The 24,801-nt window shown below is 45.0% G+C and overlaps 1 protein-coding gene across 1 annotated transcript in view; it reads right to left on the bottom strand.

Moving 5' to 3' along the window:
* LOC135392954 (uncharacterized) overlaps positions 1–24,801 on the bottom strand; it is a 262,911-nt gene that overhangs the window by 4,636 nt on the left and 233,474 nt on the right. Inside the window, exons 10-11 of the mRNA XM_064623587.1 lie at positions 12,990–13,091; positions 78–110 (exon numbers count right to left, since the gene is read on the bottom strand). Coding sequence (XP_064479657.1) covers positions 78–110; positions 12,990–13,091 — 135 coding nt within the window. The remainder of the gene's footprint in view (positions 1–77; positions 111–12,989; positions 13,092–24,801) is intronic.

Below are 24,801 nucleotides of genomic sequence, written 5' to 3'. Positions count from 1 at the left end.
AAAGCATGAAGCATGGTGCGCAAGAAAACAGAAAATATAATATAGTTTCTTGTATTAGAAGTGGAAACGTCACTCACGTGGTCGTTCTCGTCGAAGCAATGCTGTCCAGGCTGAAATGAAAGAAAACGGTGAAGGTCACATTGAAAGTTTCAAGCAGTTCAGTGCGTGTGCAAACCAACATTATATTCCGCACTGCATTAGGTTGTCCTGCTGCTGAGAAATGTCATGTAATGTGGTGCATGGCAGTCGCTGCAATAGCAGAGAAACCAGCAGAAGATAAGTAGCGCGACCAGCTTAGCGCCGATACCACTGGGTGGGCGGTGCTCGCGACCTTCCTGCCATAATCCAAGAAACTGTCCATCAATACATACCGCGCTAACAAATGTGCTCTAACCATATGAAGAAGAGCAGACACTATTTTTGTTCCCTACGCCACAATATGTGCTTGCGAGACTCCAAGTAAATTTAATTAGAATCAAGTTTATTTTGTATATCAAAAGCACTTGTTCCTCATATTGTTGATTTTGCCCTGGTCAAAATACCGATACAGATTTCCTATTGGACTCAATGGGGAGCTGTAGGTAACTGTGGTTCACTATGGGTAGTACGTGGTTCAACAGGCATTCCCACACACCCCAACAAGCTGACCTATAGGACTGCAGTGGGTTCGTGTAGTATCCTATGGGCATACTACATCATATGACCTATAAGCAGCAGGGGGGTACGATGCCCATAGTTTCGTATCAAGTGAAACGGCAACACGTGGGTGACTGATTCGTTACAGAGACTGCCCCGGCAACGCAGATTCCAAGTGACATGTGCGTATGCTCACACATGGGCGCACATCATGTGTGTGTGTGTGGCTTTGATATCGCAATTGCAATGGGCTCCCTAAAGTCGATAACTAAAAAGTTGGTGAAACCAACTATCAACAGTCGAGTTGATAGCTCTTAATTAGCCCCCTAACTGACAAAAATACGGTTTTGTAGTAACAACCCCTTCGAGTAATCCAATGACAGAAAGTAATAGCGTCCTAAAGCAACTCCCCGTTTTATGAAAATTTGTTGCAGATCAAAAGAAACCTCAGCTAAATGGGAACATATTTACTTTAAATATAAGTATATATATATGGGGGGGAAATAGCCAGAGCTCTTTGGCTGCACGCATAGCATGTGTTTGTAGTGCTCAAACGTCGCCATGCCAGTACTGGACAGCTGTTTTTAGAATGACTTTATATACATATGTACACTATTTACACCATTCTTGTCACAGGGACAGAAAGGAAACATTAAGCATTCCTGAGAGTTCCTATACCAAAACAAAGGCTTCTTGCCTACTTATATTATCATTCGATGCATATAGTTCTTTAGAAAAACGTTATCCCCCGACACCATCATGCCTGGGTGCTGCCCCCATCTCGCGTAAAAACCTTGGAACCCATGGCATCTGAGTTCTGTTGATAACCAAGTCTGCATTTGCACACGAAGTTGTGCCACCATCCCTAGCACTGGAGCCGAATTGTTTCCTTTCTTTATGCAGTAAGACCGAGCTCTCCAAAGAATACTGAAGCCGACGGCCGTTACAAGAACCCTTAGAAGTGTTCTTCATGGACCTCCGTGAGATTTACAGGTAAGCGGCCATATTATGTTTGTCTGCTTTCTTAGTGCTCCCCAAAACTTCTTGCTCATAATACAGTTAAGAAACACATGAGTGTTTGTCTGTGCATTGGTGCACCAGGCACACCGTGAAAGTGGGGTAATACCCCAAGCTGACATCCTGTCTCGTGTGGGAAAAACACCCCACGCATATCGCCACATCAAGTCTCTCAGTGCCACAGGGACACATTGCTGGTGTACAGTTGCCCAGTTCACAGTTCTAACTGTGGCTGAATATCGTCTTTCAAGCCCTTGCTCTGCAATTCTAAAACTGTAAAACGATGGCCGTGTACTGGTGATCTCAAACTCTTGACATTTGCAGAAGGAGATCAGTGCACTGTGAATCCCACTTGGGGTTTCCACCGTTGGCCCACCTCTCAGCGGGCAGATGTCTTTAAACATGCTCCGAGCTGTACCGAAAAGGTACCATAGCAGAGCTTGCTCTGGTGACGACGTTCCAGAGACTGCTTGCATGACTGCCCGCAAATTTAACACTTTACAGGTGAACTCAAAGTACGGTACCCCACAACCACCTGACTTTTGGGGCAGCTGCAGCACTATCCTGTGAAGAAGTTCGGTCTTTTTCCCCCAAATAAAACTATGCAATAACGACTTATTGCGTCTCATGACTCTCTTTGAGAGCCACGCTATGTGAGCTAGATGCCACAGTTCGCCTGAAAACACAGACCTGACTAGAAAGACCGGTTCAGCTACACAAAAATCAAACTTCTCAGCCATCTCCACATCATCTTTAAGTTCTCTATACAATTTTACCGAGTTGGCCAGGACAGGACCAATATCATTGAAAGTTACACCTAGTATGGTCAACTGGTGACACAGAGTTAAGGGTACATTTTCCGGCGCCCTAAACTGCCTCAAAGGTAACAGCTTACATTTTGCGATATTCAGTTGTGCAGCTGATGCATTTGCATATTCACTGAATATTTTAAAAACATGTAAAAAAGATGTCTCATCCCGTACAAATACTTTCACATCATCTGCATATGACAATACTTTCAACGTATCTCCTGTACGTAAGGGAAGTCCCGTTACCTTCTTACTTGACTGTACTGCCCGAACGAATGTATCTAAAGCAATACAAAACAAAAGTGGAGACAATGGACACCATAGTCTTACCCCAGGTTTCATAGGCAATGCTGGGCGTTCCTGTTCAAGCACTACTACAGAACTCATATGGTTGTGATACAAAAGACGCATATATTCAATGAATGGCACTGGGAAACCATATGCTTAAAGCACATCAAAAAGATAGTTGTGACTCACATAGTCAAAAGCTTTCCTTTGATCTAATTGGAGGATCCCTCCTGATATTGATCGCTGCTTAATATTCTCCAAGATGTCCCGAATCCCCCCAAGTGAAGAATACATACTCCTTCCCGGAGCACTACATATTTGTGATGGCTGAATAATTATCTCTAAGACCTCTTTAACCCGTTCTGCAAGAACCGGGATAACCAATTTATAAGCACTATTTCGAAGTGTAATGGGTCGCCAATTCTCTGGCCGTAAAGAATCACCACGCTTGTTTACGGATCAAAACAATTGTTCCATTCCCAAAGGAACACGGGAGGGTGCCACTCTGTAACGACACGCTCACTGCCTTATGAAAAAAGCCTCGGACAATTGGTCAAAATGTATGGTGAAATTCGACTGGTAGGTCGTCTGGTCCAGGGGACTTTCTACGTCTCGCTCTGGCCATTGCCCTGTCCAATTCTTCAATGGTAATCCCTTTTTTAAGGGATTCGCACTACTCCACTGGCACTTTGGGAAGGTTACGGAAAATAGGACTAGACTAGTCACACGAACCTGGCAGAGCCTCTGCATTCTGCCTGTAAAAATCAAGCAAACCTGCGCGTACCACTAATGGCTCACACGGCACTGTACCATCAGACTGCATGAAACCTGTGACTCCTTTGTTCGAGGATATTTTTAACTTAGTGAAATGGAAATATCTAAGCATTTCTGGACCCCCCAGCTGTTTAGGGCGGTTGTAGAGACATTTGGTTACAAGAGAAGACTCTCGCAAGAGAGCCAGTCGTGCGGTGGTGAGTGTGTCTATATATTCTTTCATCCTTGCAGTCAAAGGGGCTCCACGGCGTACGATGCGTATCCTTTCTGCTACGTCGCGTAACTGCTCCGTTCGTTCACGGGCTTTGCGTTTCCCCCACTCAATACAAAGTGAACGAACACTTCTTTTAAGTTTTTCCCTGGTTTCGGGTCCAGTTTGCTTCTGCCGAACAAATTCTGCAATGTGTCTATTTACGTCGGCTGCAACCTCGCTGTCTGCCACAAGGGACACATCCATACGCCATGGCCGACAGGTACGGCTTTCCTGTCTTGGGAGTTGGATAGTGAAAAACAAAGCATCATTGACGGAAATGTAAAAGCCCGCATTTGGCAGCTTCCGAATCTCGCGTTTCACAACGCTTTGTATGAGGGAGCGAATCGCGTAACACCGATCCAGCCTGTGTTCCTCCACGTTACTTAAACACGTGATGGGTAAAATTTGCGCCACACATCCACTAGATCTAGCTGACCAATTAAGTTCTTCAAAGACTTTGTTTCCCAGTATCCTCTCCGGGAAGGCGACCTGCCTATACAGTCCTGTCTTGTATCGAGTACACAATTCATATCCCCACATAAGATAACGGGATATGGGACTAGTAGGAAAGAATCCAGACTGGAAAAAAATTCGTTCAACCTACATTTGTCAGCTGGTGCATAAACATTTAACATTCGAAATTTAAACCCGTTTATTCTCAGATCCATGACTACTACTGTCCCTGCGGCATCGAAATATTCCTGAATACGTTTTGGCCGTAAGAAGATACATGCTACCCGGCAAGATCGGCTGCTGCCAATGCTACAAAAGGATCTCACGTTAAAATGTTTTTAAATTGCTATACTACTGCTTTACTTGCTACTACTTGCTACTATTGCTTAGAGAAGTGTGTTTCTTGCATGCATAACATATCAACCGATAACGCGCGCGCAAAGCTTATCACCTCAACTTCTTGCTTGTCAAGGTTACGAAACCCGTGAACATTCAAGGAAAGGAAAGTAAACACCATAACTTGCCAAGAAAGAAGGATATGGCGTCTACTGAAAAGTTCTTTGTTCTTACCAGAGTCCACCATTGTGCGTCACGAATGCTATGCAAAAGAAATACTGTACCTTGACACAGGTGTCCCAAACTCGCACACCGAAGAATTAGTAAAATTTGTCGGTGGTGTTTCCACCTTGTAAAACATCTTGGGACTTCAGTGTTCTTGTTTTTTTTTTCCTGGAGTGGGCCCTGTGTGACTGTCTGTGCTTGTTTCGGAGGGGCTATCGCTGCTTGTTATGGGTCATGTACGTTTCCCATCAGCACACCGGGTTAGGTCTTGCAGGTCTTCGTTCTCCTAATCCATTTCATCTTCACTGGCAGACGTCTTCTGTGCTTCCTCATCAATTACAAGAGGCGACAGAGTAGATGCGTCGGAAGTAGAGCACTGCACGGGCCTAATTTTCAGGCCCGTGTCCGGCCCACGCCCGGCTTCTACGGCCCGCCCCCGCCCCGGGCCCGACGTCTTCTATATATTTCCAGCCCTTCCCGAGCCCGACTCCGCCGGCCTGGGCCCAGCCCGTACCCTACTGTTTCCATGCTCAGGCCCGGTCCCAGCCCGCCTCTGCTCTATCTGTTCTCGAGGTTCGGAGGCGTATTTAGATTTTCTAAAGAGCGCAGCGCAGCAAGGAAAAGGACGCAGCTAAAGGCGGGGTCCCTTAGCCTCGATTTCAGCAGCAGCAGCAGAACAACCACAGGGGTGACACAAACCCGCCATTGTTGTAACTACCCTCAAGCGGGTGCCTTTGGCAAAACTGCCATCTTGTCCTGGTCGCACGTCATAGAAAACGTCATTTTGAGGTAATGTGACTTTGTTTACAGGTCGTTTTGCCGCTTACCGACATATTTTCACCGTCTTAACACCAAGAGATGGCCGTATTTTGCCAGCGTACACTATGCGGCGCTTCTTCCGCAACATGGGAGCCCATTTCACCTTTGTTCAAGTACATCGCATCGGCTCGGTAAGTCTTAACGCGCGGTCGTCATCACATCTTTGGAACTTGTCAACAATACGAGGCTTTATGTGTAAAACTGCGCGTTTTACTGCGAGATTATCGGATAAAAATAATTACCGTGATCGAAAAACATGCAAAACGTATTCTAGAAACAACAACCGCATTCTTTGTTTACAAACGGTTTGGCTGCCGATCAAGGCCGCCGCCATCTTCAAGGTCACGTGTGCCTTGACGTTTGCTGTGACGTACGACCAGGACCTGTCCAGGATGTATTGCGTTCGCCCAGCACGCTTTCGTCTACGGAACAATACATTGGATGCCACCCCTGTGAGAACAACAGCAGCGGAGCAGCAGAGCTGCAGCGAGACGAGCGGTCCCATAGCACTGGGCGAGAGCAGCAGCGCTGCCGAGCTGCAGAAATTCCCTGCTGCTCCCGTGTCCGAATTTTTGGTTGCTGTGCAGCCCTGTTGCTCTACAGCCTGAGTAGCCGGTCTCGCAAGCCAATCAGGAGGTTCGTTGGTGTTGTTTTCATTCGATGGTGTTTAGGGTTAGCAGGGCGGTGACGGCTGAAGGTTTGTGTCTGGTTGCTTTGTGATTTGTTCCTGCAGAACTTAGCACGCTTGTGATTACCAGTGGGTTGGAGTGAGTGTTCAACCATCGGTACCGCATGAAGTGCGCTTTCGGGACATAATTCAGTTCATTTACTATTCATTCTACTATTTGCAGCTAATAAAGTATTCGACAAAACGCGCTTGAAACATATGTTATGCCAGAGTTGCAGATAACACGTTAGCTTGTTTTCTGGTGAGTACTTGATAACCCGTGACCTGATAACGTAGAGGCAAATTACTTCCACGTCCATCCTGCGTGAAAACCATACCAACCACATTTCCTGTGGGGATCGACGACTTGCGAGCTAGGTTGTTGTAAATGAAACTGACCCTTGAAAAAGGGTTCGATCGAGCTAGACAATGTTCAGGCTACAAAAAGGTTCGGTAGAGATAGAAAATGAACTCTTTACGTTATGAGAACAGTCAGAAACTAGTGATGACTAGCAGAAGAGGCCTTCGTTTTCGTTAGACAGCTTTATTGCACTAACAGCAACGTACGCATTTGATAGTCACAATAAATCAAAATATCGAATACTAGTAACGAGACGATATTTATACCGCAAAATCCCGTAGATGAATCTCCGTACATCCGCAGCAGGGGCTGTTCTGCACAGCAGTGCGAAACGACGGACGTGCGTTGAATGTCACGAGACTTCCTACATATCAACGAAGAGCTAATTATGTAATAGGAGGCTCAGACCACCACCACAATCATTTCACAGTCCACTTCTGAGCTACAGATCCATCATATACTTCATACACTTCAGCCTTTCACCTAGAATTGCATTCCTACATGTGTGTACTAAAAGGCTTAGCTACTGCGTGCGTCTTCGGAATGTTCGAAACGTAAACAATGCCGTAGTTATCAACGCGTTTTGGACCTCCTACGTCGCTGCTGCCGCTAATTCAAAACCAAGCTATGGGACGCCTGTAGCAGCAGAGCCGCGGCAACAAAAAACTGCTCTGCCGCCATGTTGCCGCTGCTGCTGCACAGCTGCTGCTTTGCTGCTGCTGCTCGCATAAAGCTATGGGACCCGGCCCTAATTGGTGGAGAGTCAGGAGGTACACTCGAACGCAGCAGCGGCTGTGTTTCTGTGCCGGCAATCCGCTCTGTGCTTGGTGCTTGCTTGCTTGGGAACGCAGCGCGCAGCGGCGCGTGCGCGTATGTACATTGCGGTTCAAGAGATACTGATCGCCGCTCGATTGCACATGCTCCGGTGTTAGTTCCCCTTTCTCGAACTCTCACGCGAACGAAATATATGCCAGAACACCTACCCTGACCGACCCTCTTGCAGGACTCTCATAAAAACGAAATATGTCAGAACGCTTAACCTCACTGACCCTCGTGCCGGACCCTCACGAGAACGGAATATGTCCCAAAACCTAATCTAACTGACGCTCGTGCAGGACCCTCAGCGCGCCCGCCACACCAATCGTCCCCAAATGTGTGTGAGTGCACGCATGAAATCCAGGCCCATTCATGAAGTAAGCATGATCACAAAATAAAAAAGCGATAGTTATCAATAAGATATCCCATACCCAATGCGAAAAAAAGTAACGTGAAAATTCAGCTGTCCAGCCTCGTGAAATGTGTTCGCGTACATGCCCCACCTTGTCTGGCGTTGTCAAGCCCGTACCCTGCCCGGGCCCGCTGGCTGAAACTCGAGCCCGACCCAGGCCCGCCTAAAAAGCGCCAAGCCCGGCCCGGCCTGCAGTGCTCTAGTCGGAAGCTTCCGCTGACTCTTCCGATCTCTCCAACTACTGCTCCGACTGGCTCGTGCGTTGCTGCGTTACGTGTCCCGCGCCTTCTTTCATGTTTTCACCAGCGACATCGTCGCCGTTGTTGGAAGCTCGCCGGGAGCTCACTGGCTGAAGCTGGTGAGCTTCCGATTGAAGTTCTCCGTGAGCGGGAAACGGCTCGGCACTACCTGCGTTTGCGTGCTCACATTCCCCGCCACCCGTTCCTCAGGAAAATTCGATACCGCCCTGAAAGCGACTTCTATCGAGTAGCGCAGAGGACACGCCAGACTCTCACTCGCTTCATAACTAAGTACACTATACCGCCGGAAGCCCCCTGGTCTCTACCGGTACCGCCCACTTTTGTACGCCTCCCAAACCTTCTGGAAAGAAGAGATCAGGTCCCCCCTCAAGTCCTCCGAGCCCATTTTCATGCTCTGGTAGACGAGAAGTTTTCTACGTTTACGGCAGCATGTACTGATGGCGCATCCCGAAACAACAAGTCCGCCTCAGCATTCGTCATTCCATCCGAAGGCGTCGTGCGCGGAAGACGCCTTTCACATCCAACCTCCTCCACAGCTGCGGAACTCTATGCCATCATTTTCTTTCTACAACACGTCTCTGATTTTACACCCCGGGAATGGGCAGTCTTTACAGACTCCAAATCTCCACTTCAAGCAATTGAAAATTCCGGTATACGAGGCCCATCCGCACCCTAGTCACAGATGTGTTAATGGCTTACCACACTATCTACGCCGCAGGCCACAGGCTAGTTCTCCAGTGGGTTCCAGCCCATCGTGGTGTCGTGGGGAACGAGAAGGCCGACAGCGCCGCAGAAGCAGCACTCTCGTATCGGAAACGGACCCGTATTGTTCTGCTGAGAGGAGACCGCCGTTCAATTCTGCAACGCCTAGTGACACCGACATTATTCCCCCCTCTGTGTTGAGCAGGGTTGTTCCAACGCTCGCTTTCCGCATGCCACGAAACACCTCTCGTCAAGATGCTGCATTAAGCCACCGAATGCGCCTCGATGTGGCCTTTACAGCTCAGTGGCGTTACCGCTTGAGACAAGTTGACTCTCCCACCTGCTGCCACTGTGGTGCTCTTGAGGATCTGGAGCATATTCTTCTTCATTGCCCTCACTACCAACCTTCCCGAACCACACTCTCCGAGTCTCTTCGTCAGCTGGACTCTCGCCCTTTCTCCCTATCGAAATTGCTTGGTCCCTGGCCCAATCCAGCCCAGCAACGCTCTGCGCTCAAAGCTCTTCTGACATTTCTGGACACCATTGGACTTCGATCGTTATTGTGAAGGGGCTCGTTATTTTATTTCCCCATCCCGACCAGCAATGGGTTAGAGTATCGCCTGTGGCGATGAAACTCCCCACTCTCCAAGGTCGAAAATAAAGTTGTCGTTGTTGTTGGAAAGCTCTTCAGCGAGTACGCTCTCGGCCATGTGGGCACTGACGTGGGCGTCACCACTAATCCGATCTTCGGGCACCGCCCCCTGTTTCTGCTTTCTGCCTTCTGCAGCTTTCTGCCCTTGCAATCCACCCTAGCCTGATTTCCATTGCACCGTTCACACGGCAAGGTGCAACCTTGGGTCTCCTGCCCGAAGACCGCACAACGTGTGCACCTGGGAGCTTTGCATGCGAAAGTGACCTTCTTCCTTCCATCGTCCGCACACTTTTTTCATACCCCTATAATTGAGCATCACACTATACCCCAACACGCTTAAAAAGTTGGGCGGCATTTTCTTTGCCTCGAACTTTACAAGGATGTTTCCAGTCCAACGGTCTGGGCCATCCTTACAACACAGATGAGAGATGTCCAACACCTTCCCAAAAGGCGCCTACGCCCGTACCAGGTATTCGTCTCCCACGTTGGCGGGCAACAACGTTATAGTGGTGAAAACCACACTGGGCCCGACTGGTTCAACTTGGACAACCCCGCCGTAGACTTCAAAACTCTCTACTTCGCTCAACTTCATTCGAGCAACCTCATTGCGTACTACAACTTGGAACTTATCCCGTCCTCGCTGTTGCATCGACTGCATTGCCTTTGGCCCGGTTACTTCACGCACTTTGCGCACAATGATATCTATTGGTGTGTCCACCGGAGCAGACAAATTAAAGGCATAGGCCTTAGGGGGGCCAGACCACGACATGCTCACCATAGCCTTGACCGCAGCTCTGGCTCTTTTTTTTTCTAATATACTTCACTGGCTTTGCACTGGGCTTTCAGTGGTGAGTTAGCTCACCCTGACGGGAGGAATCACGTGTTATGTGACCCTCTGACGCCATCCGCTCAAACGTTGCCTGCCTGCGTACTGCTGATGAGGCCCAAGAAGGCCGAAATAGCTGTCCAGCACTGGCGTGGCGACGTTGGAGCACACACAAACATATGCTATGCGTGCAGCCAAAGAGCTCAGACTATTTTTTTCCTAATATACTTTACTGACTTCGCACTGGGCTTTCAGTGGTGAGGTAGCTCATCCTGACGGGAGGAATCACGTGTTACGTGACCTTCTGACGCCATCCGCTCAAACGTTGCCTGCGTACTGCTGATGAGGCCCAAGAAGGCCGAAACTGCTGTCCAGTACTGGCGTGGCGACGTTTGTGCACTTAGAAACACATATATATCACTTTTTTCATGATGAATTAAGCCAATTGGAATGTAGCATATGCTGAAGGGCACTCATTAAGAGGGCAGCAGGAAACTCCCAAGGCAATGTCCTAATTAACTTTCAATCATTATCTTTTTAATTATGAAAGCTGCGAAGTTGTCGCAATGAGAACCTCTGGTGCCTTCGGTCACCTGATACCGGAGCCGTTTCCAGAACAGACGCGTCCTTCCTTCACCCCCAATGTCAGAGGGTGAAGGAGCACAGTGCCGCCTCATATGTCGAAGATGAGCTTTAACTTGCGGACACAAAAAAAAAGTATCCTGTGACTCTATTGGGACTGCCCTTCTCTTCGGGTGCATTTTCTGTTTTCTTTCAATATTTTTCCAGGACGCAAGCGGCGATAGTGTGCTCTTTCACCCTCTCACATTGTGGGTGAAGGAAAGTCGCGTCCCCGAAGATGCGCAATGAACGCAAAGAAAAAATGGTGTTCCTTCAGAATTTTTTTTTTTGCGGACAATCTATCGAACGAATTTTTGTTCTAAAAAAGGCTCCGGTATCAGGTGACCGAAGGGACCCGATGTTATCATTATGACAACTTTGTAGCTTTTGTAATTAAAAAGTCAATTATTGAAAGTTAATTAAGATGTTGCCTTAGGAGTTTTCTAATGCCCTCCTAAGGAGTGCCCTTCTGCATATGCTATATTGCAATTGATTTCATCTTGGAAAATGTGATGTATATATTTTTGAAAAATATGTTCGCGTTTAGTTGGGACACCTTGTATATCGAAGGAGGATCGAAGCCTCCCTTTCATTTTCGTTTTGACCACTCATGCTGCTGTTATGTTTCTCAAATATTCATTTGCCCACGTGTACAAATCACGAGGCGTCGAGATTTGATTGCTAATTGACAGCTGTAGGGTAGCTTTTGCTGCGACCCTTTCCAGCATTCTCCCATCAGTACACAGTAAACTTTTTACACCTTTTTGGTGTAAATGGCTTGTCCCATGGCGCACACCTTTTTAGTGTTGCCTTTACACTCATATGATGGGTGTTTTCTAATGCACCCTTTAGTTAAGTGTATTCATAATAAAACACGGTTATAATGGGCGTTTAAAAAGAAAAACACCCTTAAAAGGGGAGTATTCTATTGAAAACACCTTTTATGATGGAATTATTTGGTAGCAAATATTCCCTCGCAAATAGTGTAATAGAAGCTTCCGGCCGAGATCAGTGGCCCAGACATAGTACAATTCGACGTTCTTGCTTCTACGGCAAGCAGCACAGTGAACTTGGCAGACTTCCAGCCGTGGTTCCATCGTAGAGCCTAAACCGAAGCGCAATGCGTCGCAGGCACGTCTCGTTAGCTTGGTAACACGGTGGGACCAACGTGAATGCCGATGCTGGATGAGACCTCGGGCACCCTCAGTAGCCTATACTGGCATGTCGGATGGATCATATACTGAAAGACAACTTGTTGAGGCACGTTCGTGACATGTGGTGAGGCGCGAAACGTTTGTAACGGTGACGGGGATGCGTTTTGCAATTAACACCCTCGCTTGCAACGAGTCAAAGATATAAGCTGAATTTCTAGCATTCCTCGCAGTCAAGTACTGTGTTTTTAACTCAGGTTATCGTGTATAATGTGATGACTTGCTGAGCGGAGCTGTGAAACCAGCATATTTTTTTCCTCACGAAATAAAACACGATTTTTAACACCATATTCCCAATTCAAATGGTGTGTAAAAAGGTGTATTAGACGGCAAACACATGTTTCAACACCCCACTTCACACCCTTAATGATGGGAATTGGACAAAACGTGGTGTATGTCGATATTACACCTTTAGTAATGCTCTTCTTGCACCCTCTGCGGAAACGAAAAGGGTGTTTTTATAAGAATACGCCTTTTTTGAGCAAATAAAGGTGTAAAATGATTTACTGTGTACCGTCACAGGGGCCCATCCTAAGGTATCCCGGCGAGCTGCTTGTCGATAGTCCTAGCACCCAGGTACTCCAGGAAACCGTAGACAATATCGTTCGCTTGGGAAGCGTTTCGAACCGATTGATGAAGCTAACTGTTGGTCATAAGGATGTCTGTTTATAAAGTACAAAGCCTGTGTCGAGGAGCAGCTCGAGTGGAGGGTAGAGGCGAGGCAATAACATTGCTGAACAAGGAAAAGTAAACATCTCTATAACCTTCCCATGTTCCACTCAACGCTGGTTGCACCGAACGGCGTTGTTACAGCGTATTCGCAGCATTGCGGTCTCAGTTCCGCTACTTACAGTAGCCAGCGCCTGGCACGGTACAACGAAATCCAAGCTATAAAGGCCGCTCGAGATCCCGCAGTTGCTGAAACAGGTACTGTCCACATGAGAGATTGGGACCTGGAACAGCGGAAGATAACGCATGAATTAAGGCATAGAAGAGACTCAAGTGAGCATATGCACTAAAGTTCCAAGTGTAACTTAGGCATTTTACTCAATGTTGCCTCTCTATCGCAGTTCACGTGATGCAGACACATTTTTTGTCCACGCATAGCTATGACATCCTTTCCCTATTTCAACACCGCGAATAAGCTGTGGTGGACATATATTGTTAAAGAGACTCAACGGAGAGGAAGAAAGTTTGTGTTGTGCCCGCTTCAGGGTCAACCGCGCAATCTGTCAGAAGACCCCGTGGCAAGGTGAGACGAAGTTATGTCGTTAGATGTAGCAGATATTTATTACTCGACAGCAACTGGGGGTTATTTGTATCCTGTCATGGGAAATGGTCGAGGTACCAATTACTTCAAGTACATTTCTGAGTACTTGTACTTTACTTCAAGGACATTTCAAGTCGTGTACTTTGCACTGTACTTTTTCCGAGTACTCCCCCTTCTCAAGTACCCAAATTGGGACACCACAGAAAAATAACAAAAACAATTTTTGTGATTTTAGAGAGCATATTTGAAGCAGAAAATTCATTGTTATGAGACTTGGAATGTTGACAAAGAGCTAGTGCTTCTATGCTGATGTTGAAGGAATGGAATGCAAATACACGCATACATTCTGACACTGCAAGGGGCAGCACGGCGAATTGGTCTTTCCATAAAGTTAAATAATTTAAGTTAAGCTGAGTGTGTTAAGTTGAGTTGAGTTCTGTTAAGTTTAATAATTTAAGTTAAATAATCATTCTACATCACAGTGCGTTTTGATTAAAGTAATAGTCTGAAAGACACACATTTTCATTTCCAATTTTAAATTCTTTGAATGGTCACATGAGTAGTAATAGGGGGTGTCCCATTAAATTGGTGTCCAGTTAGAGACATGGGTGTCTGGTTCAAACCCCACAGCGTCAGGGACACCGTCGCGTGTGCGGAGGGCGCGGCGCCAGTGCGGAGGCTTGTCCGCGCGCTTATAACATGCAGAGACATGCAAAGAAGGGTCATACACAAAAAGTACAAGTGAAAATATATTTACTAATGCCAATTGTAATGCCAATCAAGTTGATATATATTTATTAAAGCCAATTGTGCTGGGAATTGTGCCAATTGTGATGCCAATCAGGTGAAGGAGAAAAACCCAGCCGAAAAACCTTCACGACCTGTAACAGAAAAAACACAATACACATAATAAAGAATATGTACATTTATTCTTCTCTAAATATTTCATTTAATGTCTCAATGGTAACATTTTTTAGAAACTCTTGTTTCCAATCCTGTAAGAAAACATAAAATTAACGTCGTCACATTTGTTTACCACACGATAACTCACGTTGGACACAGCACTGGCCTGAAAAAGTAGATATTGTTATTATATCAAACCATACTTATATTTCAATAATAGATACAATGCTGTGGCGGCAGACCCCAGGAATCTGTAAGTGAATCTAAATTAATATCAATTTATACATTTCATTAATACATACACTGTGGCGACGGACCCCAGTAATCTGTAAGTGAACGTCATTTATTATTGTAATTATGCTATAACTTTTACTTACATTCAGGCGTTGGTCTTGGTACTGGTGTGTAAGCTGAAAAGATATTATCAATTAATAATACACACACACACACACACACAACAACAACAACAACTATACACAACTACACAACAACTATATACACAACACAATAATGCATACATATCGGCGGCGGCGACTCTGGAGCTGAAACATGAAATCAAATTTAAACACCTTTTTCATATTCTTTATATTTCCTTACCGTTTTGAAAAAATGACGGACTAGAGCTAAATACTGAAAAAAAGACAACAGCCATGAGAAAAAAGAACTGCATTGCAAATCAAAAACGGCGACTCTGGAGCTGAAACAAGAAATCAAATTTAAACACCTTTTTCATGTTCTTTATAATTCCTTACCATTTTCAAAGTATATTGGGCTCGAGCTGACTTCTGAAAAAGACCATATCCATGAGAAAAAAGAACTATGTTTCAAATAAAAAACTTTTAAATAAATAAAAAAAAAACCATTTTCGTTGGACATTTTTTTAAATGTGTTTCGGTCAAGTGAGGAAGAAACTTTTAAACGTGCGCGTCCTCATTATCATACAACCTCCTCTCCACTCTTTCCCATTTATTACCATTCGAGCGAGCCCACCTCCCCATTTTCCCATTCGTTCCCCAAGACCAGGAGCTCTCTCCCAAAATAATTATGCGGAAGCTCTTTCGTCGCTGTTTTGGAAAGAAATGTGAAGAGGAGGAAGTTGAGTCTACCGAAGACAGGAAATGGCGTCTGAAACAAGAAATTCATGAAGCAAAAGCTGAAGCTATCAGACGCGTTTTGTCTCACGAACGTCTCCTCAGGATCAAACGAGAGTCTGCAAAAAATCAATTTGATCAAATCGACGGTGGATGGTAATAAATCTAGTTATCAATACATCTTATTATCAGTTTCACTTCTACCTCTGCGACACAACGTCCGATGTAAGACCGTTTTCTTTCATCCATCCTGCACGAATTATTATATGTGGACCTTCCATGTCAGGAAAAACTTACGTAGTTCGTAACATCCTTAGAAATCTATCAGTATTCAGTGTAGTCCCAGAACAAATATTTTATGTTAGTAAATATGATGCTAGCTGGCAGAATGAATCACTAAAATTAAATTTAGTAAAGAATTACCAACGACATGGGATGAGAACATACCAACACTGATTATAGTTGATCTCATGACTGAAAAGAACGTTATGCAAGATATGGTTCACCTCTATACAAGAGCGACCCATCACAAGAATGCATCAATTATTTTTCTTTGTCAATACTTATTTCATAACGATGTAAACTATCGCACTCTATCCCACAACAGCACATATATAATATTATTCAATAATTTAAGATCTCGTGTGCAACTCGAACTTCTAGGACGACAAATCTTCGGGAAATCACGGTTGCCATACTTTCTGAATGCATTCGAACAAGCAACAGAGAAACCATTTGGTTATCGAGTGATTGACCTACACCCACTTACCCAGTCTGATAAAAGATTGCGAACGGGTATAACCAAGCTCGAGTCACAATTTGTTTTCATACCAAAATGAAAACCTGCACTCCAAAAGAACGGGAAAATATATTGAAGGAGGCTCCTCCGCACAGCATTGAAGCTGTTTCCGAAGTTTGCAAGAATATATTGAATGGTAATGTTAAACTTTCACCAAAACTATACAAAGATTTAAAGAAATATAAAGCTACATTTCGATACATCGCATATAAAACATTGCACAAATCACCAAAGAAGCTACAAAAGTTTTTATATCGACAACGAGGAGGTTTGGTCCCATTACTCCCACTATTACTGACAGGCTTGACTAGTATATTAGGTGGTGTAGCAGGGCGGGCTATAGCTAAGGTAACCGGTGTTTGAAAATGGCAACAAAAATCGAGGTATTAAATCCAGTGGACACTATTTTGGAATCTAATGAAAGTGAAAGGTAAGCGAATGAAAGGTAAAGTGTATGCTAACAGCTATGTACTACACTATAAAAAATCAATTGAAACCGACAATAGAATCAGATCCGCCAATAATAAAACCATTACAAATGGAGGAAAGTATTAGCAGAAAATTCGATTATGATGCTCTACCAGATAATATAAATATTAAAAAAGTTAGGCGCATAGTGTCAGCGATACCGAGGAGTTTGTCATGGAATGAAAAAGGAGAAATCATTCATAACAACAAAACCATTCAGTGCTCTAGTATAATGGAATTGGTCTTGTACCTATCCGGTCATAAACGAGTGAGGCCCGCTTGGTTTCTAAAGCTGTCAAAACTTCTACCATCACACAAGATCAGACAGAAAAGAAAATCAAAGAAGAAAATATTGTGGGAGACCTACAAGTCGCCGCAAAGAACAAAGTTGATTTCATCTTCGGATGAAGAATATTTCTCAGAAGAATGAGCTACAGATCACCTGACGGCGGGCTCGGAGGGGTCAAACGCTATCAAAAGGCACGGAAAATCACAAGGAAAGAAGCACTACAAGAATTACAACGCGACGATGTCTATACTCTCCACAAAGATGCAAGACGAAGATTTAAGAGAAGGAAAGTCATCTCACTCCACCTGAATGACCTACATCAAGCAGACCTCATTTCATTCATCCAATACAAGAAATACAATAAAGGATTCTCATACATACTGCTTGTGATAGACTGTTTGTCGAGGCAAGTCATGGCCACACCTCTCAAGACCAAGCGAGGCGAAGATGTGAAGAAAGGATTTATGAAGCTATATCGAAAGAGAGGGTCATATCCACGACTAATCCAAGTAGATCAGGGTCTGAGTTCTTCAAGAAACATATGCAGGCTTGGTGCAGGCGACATGGCATAGTCCTCTATCATTCGTTTTCAATTACTAAATCTTGTTTAGCTGAACGTGCCATTAGGACTATTAAAGGTCGCCTATTCCATTATTTTCGTAGTAAAGGACATCACAACCTTAAAATTCTTCCAAATATTATAGAAGATTATAACAATTCTTACCATAGAACTATTAAAATGACACCGAATGAAGTGAATGAAAGTAACGAGGTTGAGCTCTTCAATAGACCCAATAGTAAAAAAGATGATGACATCACAATACCATTCGAAATTGGCCAGCAAGTTCGTGTTCTATTGAATCGATCAATATTTGACAAGGGGTGCACAGGACACTTGCCTCACGTTATCTATACAATTTCGAGGTATAAGAAAACAGATCCATCTGTCTTTTACATTGCAGGCCCAGATGGTGTAGAAGAAGAGGGCACATATTATGCAAACGAACTGCAGCGCGTTATTAAAGAGGCTGATGACCCATATCCAATTGAAAAAATTATATCCAGTAAGAAAATTGATGGAGTCACTCATTATCAAGTGAAGTGGGCTGGTTATGACGATTCATTTAATTCGTGGGTTCCAGTGCACGATGTTGCCAGGCTCTGAGTTTTATATGCACCTTCTGTCCAATGACTGTACCGAATTATATCCAACAAATACACTGGACAACTTTACAATTGCTTTGAATGCACCCCTACAACTCAGTGGAAAGTATGAAGTTGGATTACAAGAACTATCTATCTGTAATCTATTCTACAATTTACTGCGGACTGATGATGGTGTCATGCAGGTTGATTACAAAGACTTTGCAGAGGTTCGCAAGACTATTGTCGTTAAAAAAACTATCGAAATGGCCCTTCTAGAGCTTTTTGAAGACTTGAACAGTTCTCCCATTTTATATTGATGGGAGATATGTATTCAGTTTACCACATTCTGTTCGGTCAATTAAATTTATAGATGAAAACTTGCAAGAGACTATTGGAGTGTCATCCATTCAAGGCAATACTATGATAGGTTCTAAGGTGCCTCGTCAGGACACATTCCTTCGAGAGGAATTCGCTTCACAGCTATGCATACTAGAAGAAATTTCTATTCTTACTTCAAATGGCTTGATCGCATTCATTCCAGGTTGTTCTATCAAGACAACATTAAATCGCCTTTTTAAAACACACAGAATTGAAGCAAATGTAACATTCCGAGAGAATAGTTATAGATTGTCACAGTCATTACACAGTCTCTTTGCTATTCCAGAACAGCTCAAGAATCTCCTCAGATTAAATAATTATATTATAACAGATGATACAGCCTACTACTATGGAGATCCATTTGAACGCACTTATGACTTGATTATAGAGAAAGAAGTACTTGTTACAAAAAGAATAACTGTTCCACCAGATCATTATGAAACTCCGAAATTACTGCTACGTACAAGCAAAAATCAATTAGAAGGCAAAGCTCTACTCACATATAGTAATGACAGAAAGCTCTGCACTATCAACCCAATTGACGGTGTTACCATTCATCTATCAGAATACCTCTCTAATATGCTAGGTTTTGCACCACTTACAACTTTTGCGAACAGTACAAGTGGCATAGCTGGGCGAACTCACTCATGAGGGCCCTCATGAGTGCCCCTCACCCTCACCTAACACCTTTGAGGTGAGGGTGAGTGAGGGCAAGCCTGCAATCAGGCCATCCGTGAGTGCACTCATGAGGTTCTTAACCCTCATGAGGTCTCCTGTGAGTGCACTCAGGAGGTCTTACCCTCACGAAGTCTCCTGTGAGTGCACTCATGAGGTTTTGCCCCTCATGAGACCTCCTGTGAGTGCACTCATGAGGTCTGAGGGGCGCCAGGTCTGTGTGAATGAAGTCACTGGTGAGGCCTGAGGGGTGTGAGGTCAGTATGAGTGCATTCAGAAATGAGGTCAAATGACTCTTACGAGACGTGGGCAAATTATGAAGGCACTAGTGATATGGTTCCAGTGACCCAGCTACCGGCAGGGTGCACTTTAAAGGGCTGGTGTTCACGTTTTTAGCAATTTCGTCTACGTCGCGCTGCAACACAGCCAAGCGTCCTGAACTGACGGATTACTTGGTGATATGGTTCCATCGACCCACTTACACGCAGTGTGCACTTTGAAGGGCTGGTGTGCCCGTTTTCAGCAATTTCGTCTATGTCGCGCTGGGAACAGAGCAAAGCGTCCTGAGCTGACTGATTACTTGGTGATATGGTTCCATCGACCCACCTACACGCCGTGTGCACTTTAAAGGGCTGGTGTGCCAGTTTTTAGCAATTTCGTCTATGTCGCGCTGGGATCAGAGCAAAGCGTCCTGAGCTGACTGATTACTTGGTGATATGGTTCCATCGACCCACCTACACGCAGTGTGCACTTTAAAGGGCTGGTGTGCCCGTTTTTAGCAATTTCGTCTATGTCGCGCTGGGAACAGAGCAAAGCGTCCTGAGCTGACTGATTACTCGGTGATATGGTTCCATCGACCCACCTACACGCAGTGTGCACTTCAAACGGCTGGTGTGCCAGTTTGTAGCAATTTCGTCTATGTCGCGCTGGGAACAGAGCAAAGCGCCTTGGCTAACTGATTACTTGGTGGCATGGTTCCAGCCACCCAACTACTGGCAGGGTGCACTTTAAAGGGCTGGTGTGCCCGCTTTTAGCAGTTTCGTCTACGTCGCGCTGGGAACACAGCAAAGCGTCCTGATCTGACTGATGACTTGGTGATATGGGTCCAGTGACCCAACTACCGGCAGGGTGCACTTTAAATGGCTAGTGTGCCGATTTTCACGAATTTCGTCTACGTCGCGCTGGGAATACAACAAAGCCTCCTCAGCTGACTGATTACTTCATGATATGGTTCCAGCGACCCAACTACCTGCAGGGTGCACTTTAAAGGGCTCGTGTGCACGTTTTTAGCAATTTCGGCTATTTTGCGCTGGGAACACAGCAAAGCCTCCTGAGCTGACTGATTACTTCGTGATATGGTTCCAGCGACCCAACTACCGGCAGGGTGCACTTTAAATGGCTCGTGTGCACGTTTTTAGCAATTTCGTCTATGTCGCGCTGGGAACACAGCCAAGTGTCCTGGGCTTCGCTGTGTTCCCAGCGCGACATAGACGGAAATTCTAAAAACAAGCAAACCTGCCCTTTAAAGTACACCCTGACGGTAGTTGGGTCGCTGGAACCATATCACGAAGTAATCAGTCAGCTCAGGAGGCTTTGCTGTGTTCCCAGCGCGACGTAGACGAAATTGCTAAAAACGGGTACACCAGCCCTTTAAAGTGCACCCTGTCGGTAGATGCGTCACTGGAACCATATCACCGAGTAATCAGTCAGCTCAGGACGCTTTGCTGTGTTCCCAGCGCGACATAGACTAAATGTAAAAACGTGCACACCAGATCTTTAAAGTGCACCCTTCCTGTATATGGGTCGATGGAACCATATCACCAAGTAATCAGTCAGCTCAGGACGATTTGCTGTGTTCCCTGCGCGACATACACGAAATTGCTAAAAACGGGCACACCAGCCCTTTAAAGTGCACACTGGCGGTAGTTGGGTCGCTGGAACCATATCACCAAGTAATCAGTCAGCTAAGGACGCTTTGCTGTGTTCCCAGCGAGACGTAGACGAAGTTGCTAAAAACCGGCACACCAGCCGTTTAAAGTGCACCCTGCCGGTAGTTGGGTCACTGGAACCATATCACCAAGCAATCAGTCAGCTCAGGACGCTTTGCTGTGTTCCCAGCGCGACATAGATGAAATTGCTAAATGTGTGCACACCAGCCCTTTAAGGTGCACACAGCCGGTAGTTGTGTCGCTGGAACCATACCATCATAATTTAATTTGCGCACGTCTGGTATGCGTCATTTGACCTCATTTCTGAATGCCCTCATACTGACCTCACACACCTCAAGCCTCACCAGTGACTTCACTCACGGAGACCTGGCGCCCCTCAGACCTCATGAGTGCACTCACAGGAGGTCTCATGAGGGGCACAGCCTCATGAGTGTACTCACAGGAGACCTTATGAGGGTAAGACCCTCATGGGTGAGGGCTTTCGTTTGCGAGTGCCATGAGGGTGAGGGCGAGTGAGCGCATGTGCCCGTCAGGGCCGTGAGGGTGAGGGCGAGTGAGGGCATGTGCCCATGAGGGCCGTGAGGGTGAGGGCGGTGAGGGTGAGGGCGAGTTAGCGCATGTGCTCATGAAGGCGGTGAGGGTAAGGAGAGTGAGGGCATGTGCCCGTGAGGGCCGTGAGGGTGAGGGCGAGTGAGGTTTCACCAAAATGCCCACCTATGGCTGGAAACACACACCTCAGACTTACACCATTATTCCATAATTTTATAGTTTATTGCGATATTATCGAATCATCGCACTTGGGTGCAAAGAAGTTTCCCATATTAAAATTAGTTCCATACTCTGCAAAGGAAGACAATATCATTCATTATGCTTTCCAAAACATACAATATTTTAAGCTATTGCATAATGAAATAAATTTCATTTCAATTAAGTTGTGTGACGACTCTGGTCGACCTCTCCACTTCAAAGGACCGGGCAAAACAGCTCTAGCTCTACATTTTAGACATGTATCTTAAAGAAATCCCGGAAATCCACTACGGTCACGGACTTGGCAATATTACACCATACTCAGGACCAATGTTCCAGAGGGGCAGTGGATTCTTTAAATCATTGCGCAAGTTTGCATTACCCCTCCTGCGATGAGCACATCCATACGTTACTAAGACCGCAATGAATGCAGCAAAAAACCTGGCACGAAAACTATCAGATGGTCAACATCTGAAAGAAGCTATTAGAAGCAGTGCATCCGAGCTTAAGTCGCAAGTGTTAAACGATTTCGCTGGCGGCGGTGGCAGACGTAGGAAAAGAAGAAGAAAAGACGTCTTTGACAAGCAACCCAATTGGAGTGAGGAATAAATATTTTCGTCAACGCTGGCGTCCGTTTGTCTGAAGGGATAGTAAAAATGAGCAGTCCAAGATACGGCTAAATGGGAAATAAGGCAAGATTGCAGTGGGGATAAGTGCGACTGTCAACTTAAAAAAGCCATTAGAACTGGCGCATCGACACGGGAGGTCGCGACGATAACGCATTGCGGTGGGGGTAAGTCAAAACGACTGTCCACTTAAAAAAAAAAAAGCCGTTAGAACCGGCGCATCGACACGGAGTTGTCCAATTTGAAAGAAAACCATTAGAAGTGGTGCGTATCGGCGGCCGAGGTCTCGACACGGGATCGGATTTCGTACTCGTTACCATAGGTCATGGGAAGATGCGATAAAAAGAGCTGCGAAACGATTCATTTCTTCTTAGAAGCGACACACTCTTCCAACTTGAAAGAAGTGGATGGGGGAAAAAGGGGAAATAAGTGGCTACAGGTAAACAATCCTAAAAATAAAACATGGGAGAGGGTGCCAATTGTATTCAGTCTCAAACATGTCACTGGTCAACGTAGTCCGTGCCCAGTCCGAATTGGTTTTGAAGGGGGAGTGTGAGCTTTTTCAAATCCCACCCACTCAAATTTCTATAGAATCATGCGAGAGTCAATTATTCTACCCTGTATCAAGAATTACAGGTGGCGAATCCACGATTGAATGGAATATAAGCATCTTATCCGATCTCTATCTCGATGTTTCTAGTATGTACATTAAACTAACTATGCAGATATTGAGAAGCGATGGGAGTGATCCGTATACAAGAACGGCGGACGGTGTAGTCAACGATGTTGTATTCCCCGTGAATAACTTGGGAGCTGCAATGTTTAAGTATATTAATGTGTATATCAATCAGCGATTGGTATCATCAAATTTTTTGAATTCCTACCGATGTATGCTTGATACTTTGCTCCACACCAACACGCGTCTTCAGAAAACAGTAGATGATTGCGGAATGTATATTTATGATTCAGGTGAACATGCCGCAAACGATCCAAATTTGAATGTTGCGAAAGCACTCATTTCTAGAACAAGTGGTGGCAAACTATTTGAAGTTGTCATGCGTGTTAATACAGATTTGACAGATCAAATTAAGCTATTATTACCGGGATTGGATGTTAGGGTGTCTGCTGTGCACGCCAGCGACATGCATTGCTTATTGACTGGTCCAGGGGAAACTCATCAACATCAAATCAAGATACACAATGCAGTACTGTCATTACGTAAAGTCAAAGTCAGTAACTCAACTTTCCTCTCTCACCAGTCTATACTGAAGAAACATCCAGCGTGTTATACTATGCGAGGTTTAGAAAGCAAAATTAAGACAATAACTGCTGGGTCAGTGGATGGTATATTCGACAATCTATACACCGATCGCATTCCAGATCGGATCTCAATGGTTATGACACGGACCGACGCCTATCAGGGTCACTTCAAACTGAGTCCTTTCTATTTTGAGCATTTCAATGTGAGTTCAGTAACACTAACAATTGATGGACATCGAAAACAACTCTCACACGATTGGGACAATGACCTATGCAGAGGAAGCTATTATGATTTCCTATCTCAACTGAATGATAGAAGCGTCGAGCTGCGTTATCAGAATTATAAAACTAATTCATTCATATTGCATTGGAACCTCAGTGCAGACGAGCCCGTTGGCGGCTACTTTAATCCGATACGTAAGGGAAATTGTAGAATTGAACTTAAATTTGCAAAACCATTGCCTCACGCTGTGTAGATTATACTTATAAGTGAGAGCCCCAAGATATTGACAGTCAATGCTGACCTTGCAGTTCATTTGGATTAAATCATGGACGTTCTAGATCTTGAATTATTGTTTTCAATGAACCCTCAAACTGTGAGAATGTATCGAGGAACCTACGCTGTCGACAGAGTTTCGCCACTTCAAGAAGAAGGTTTCATTGTCATTAATACGCATCCACACGACGGCCCGGGAGAGCATTGGTTGTTGTACATGATGGATCGAAATGATAGATTCATCTATATGGACAGCTTTGGTCTACCACCAATTGAAGAGGAACTGCTAGATCTACCTGTTGACGAATATTGTGACAAGTGTATACAGAGTCTCTACAGCTCCCACTGCGGCCTATTTGTTTCCGTATTTGCTTCCCGTCTTTGTAAGAATTATTCACTCAAAAGCATTATGTCATTATTTGACAATAACCTTGTACACAACGATCTCAAGGTAATAAAAATGACTGAAGAGGAATACCTCATTTAAGAAAAATTCTCTCATTATTCAATGTACAAGCACTTTGAAGATAATCCTCCAGACTCACTATCTTGCGAGATCCGTCTTC

The sequence above is a fragment of the Ornithodoros turicata genome, chromosome 4 (assembly GCF_037126465.1).
Source record: "Ornithodoros turicata isolate Travis chromosome 4, ASM3712646v1, whole genome shotgun sequence".
Classification (NCBI taxonomy): Eukaryota; Metazoa; Arthropoda; class Arachnida; order Ixodida; family Argasidae; genus Ornithodoros; species Ornithodoros turicata.
Note: the sequence above shows the minus strand (reverse complement) of the source record. Positions and strands in the feature narration are given on the sequence as shown.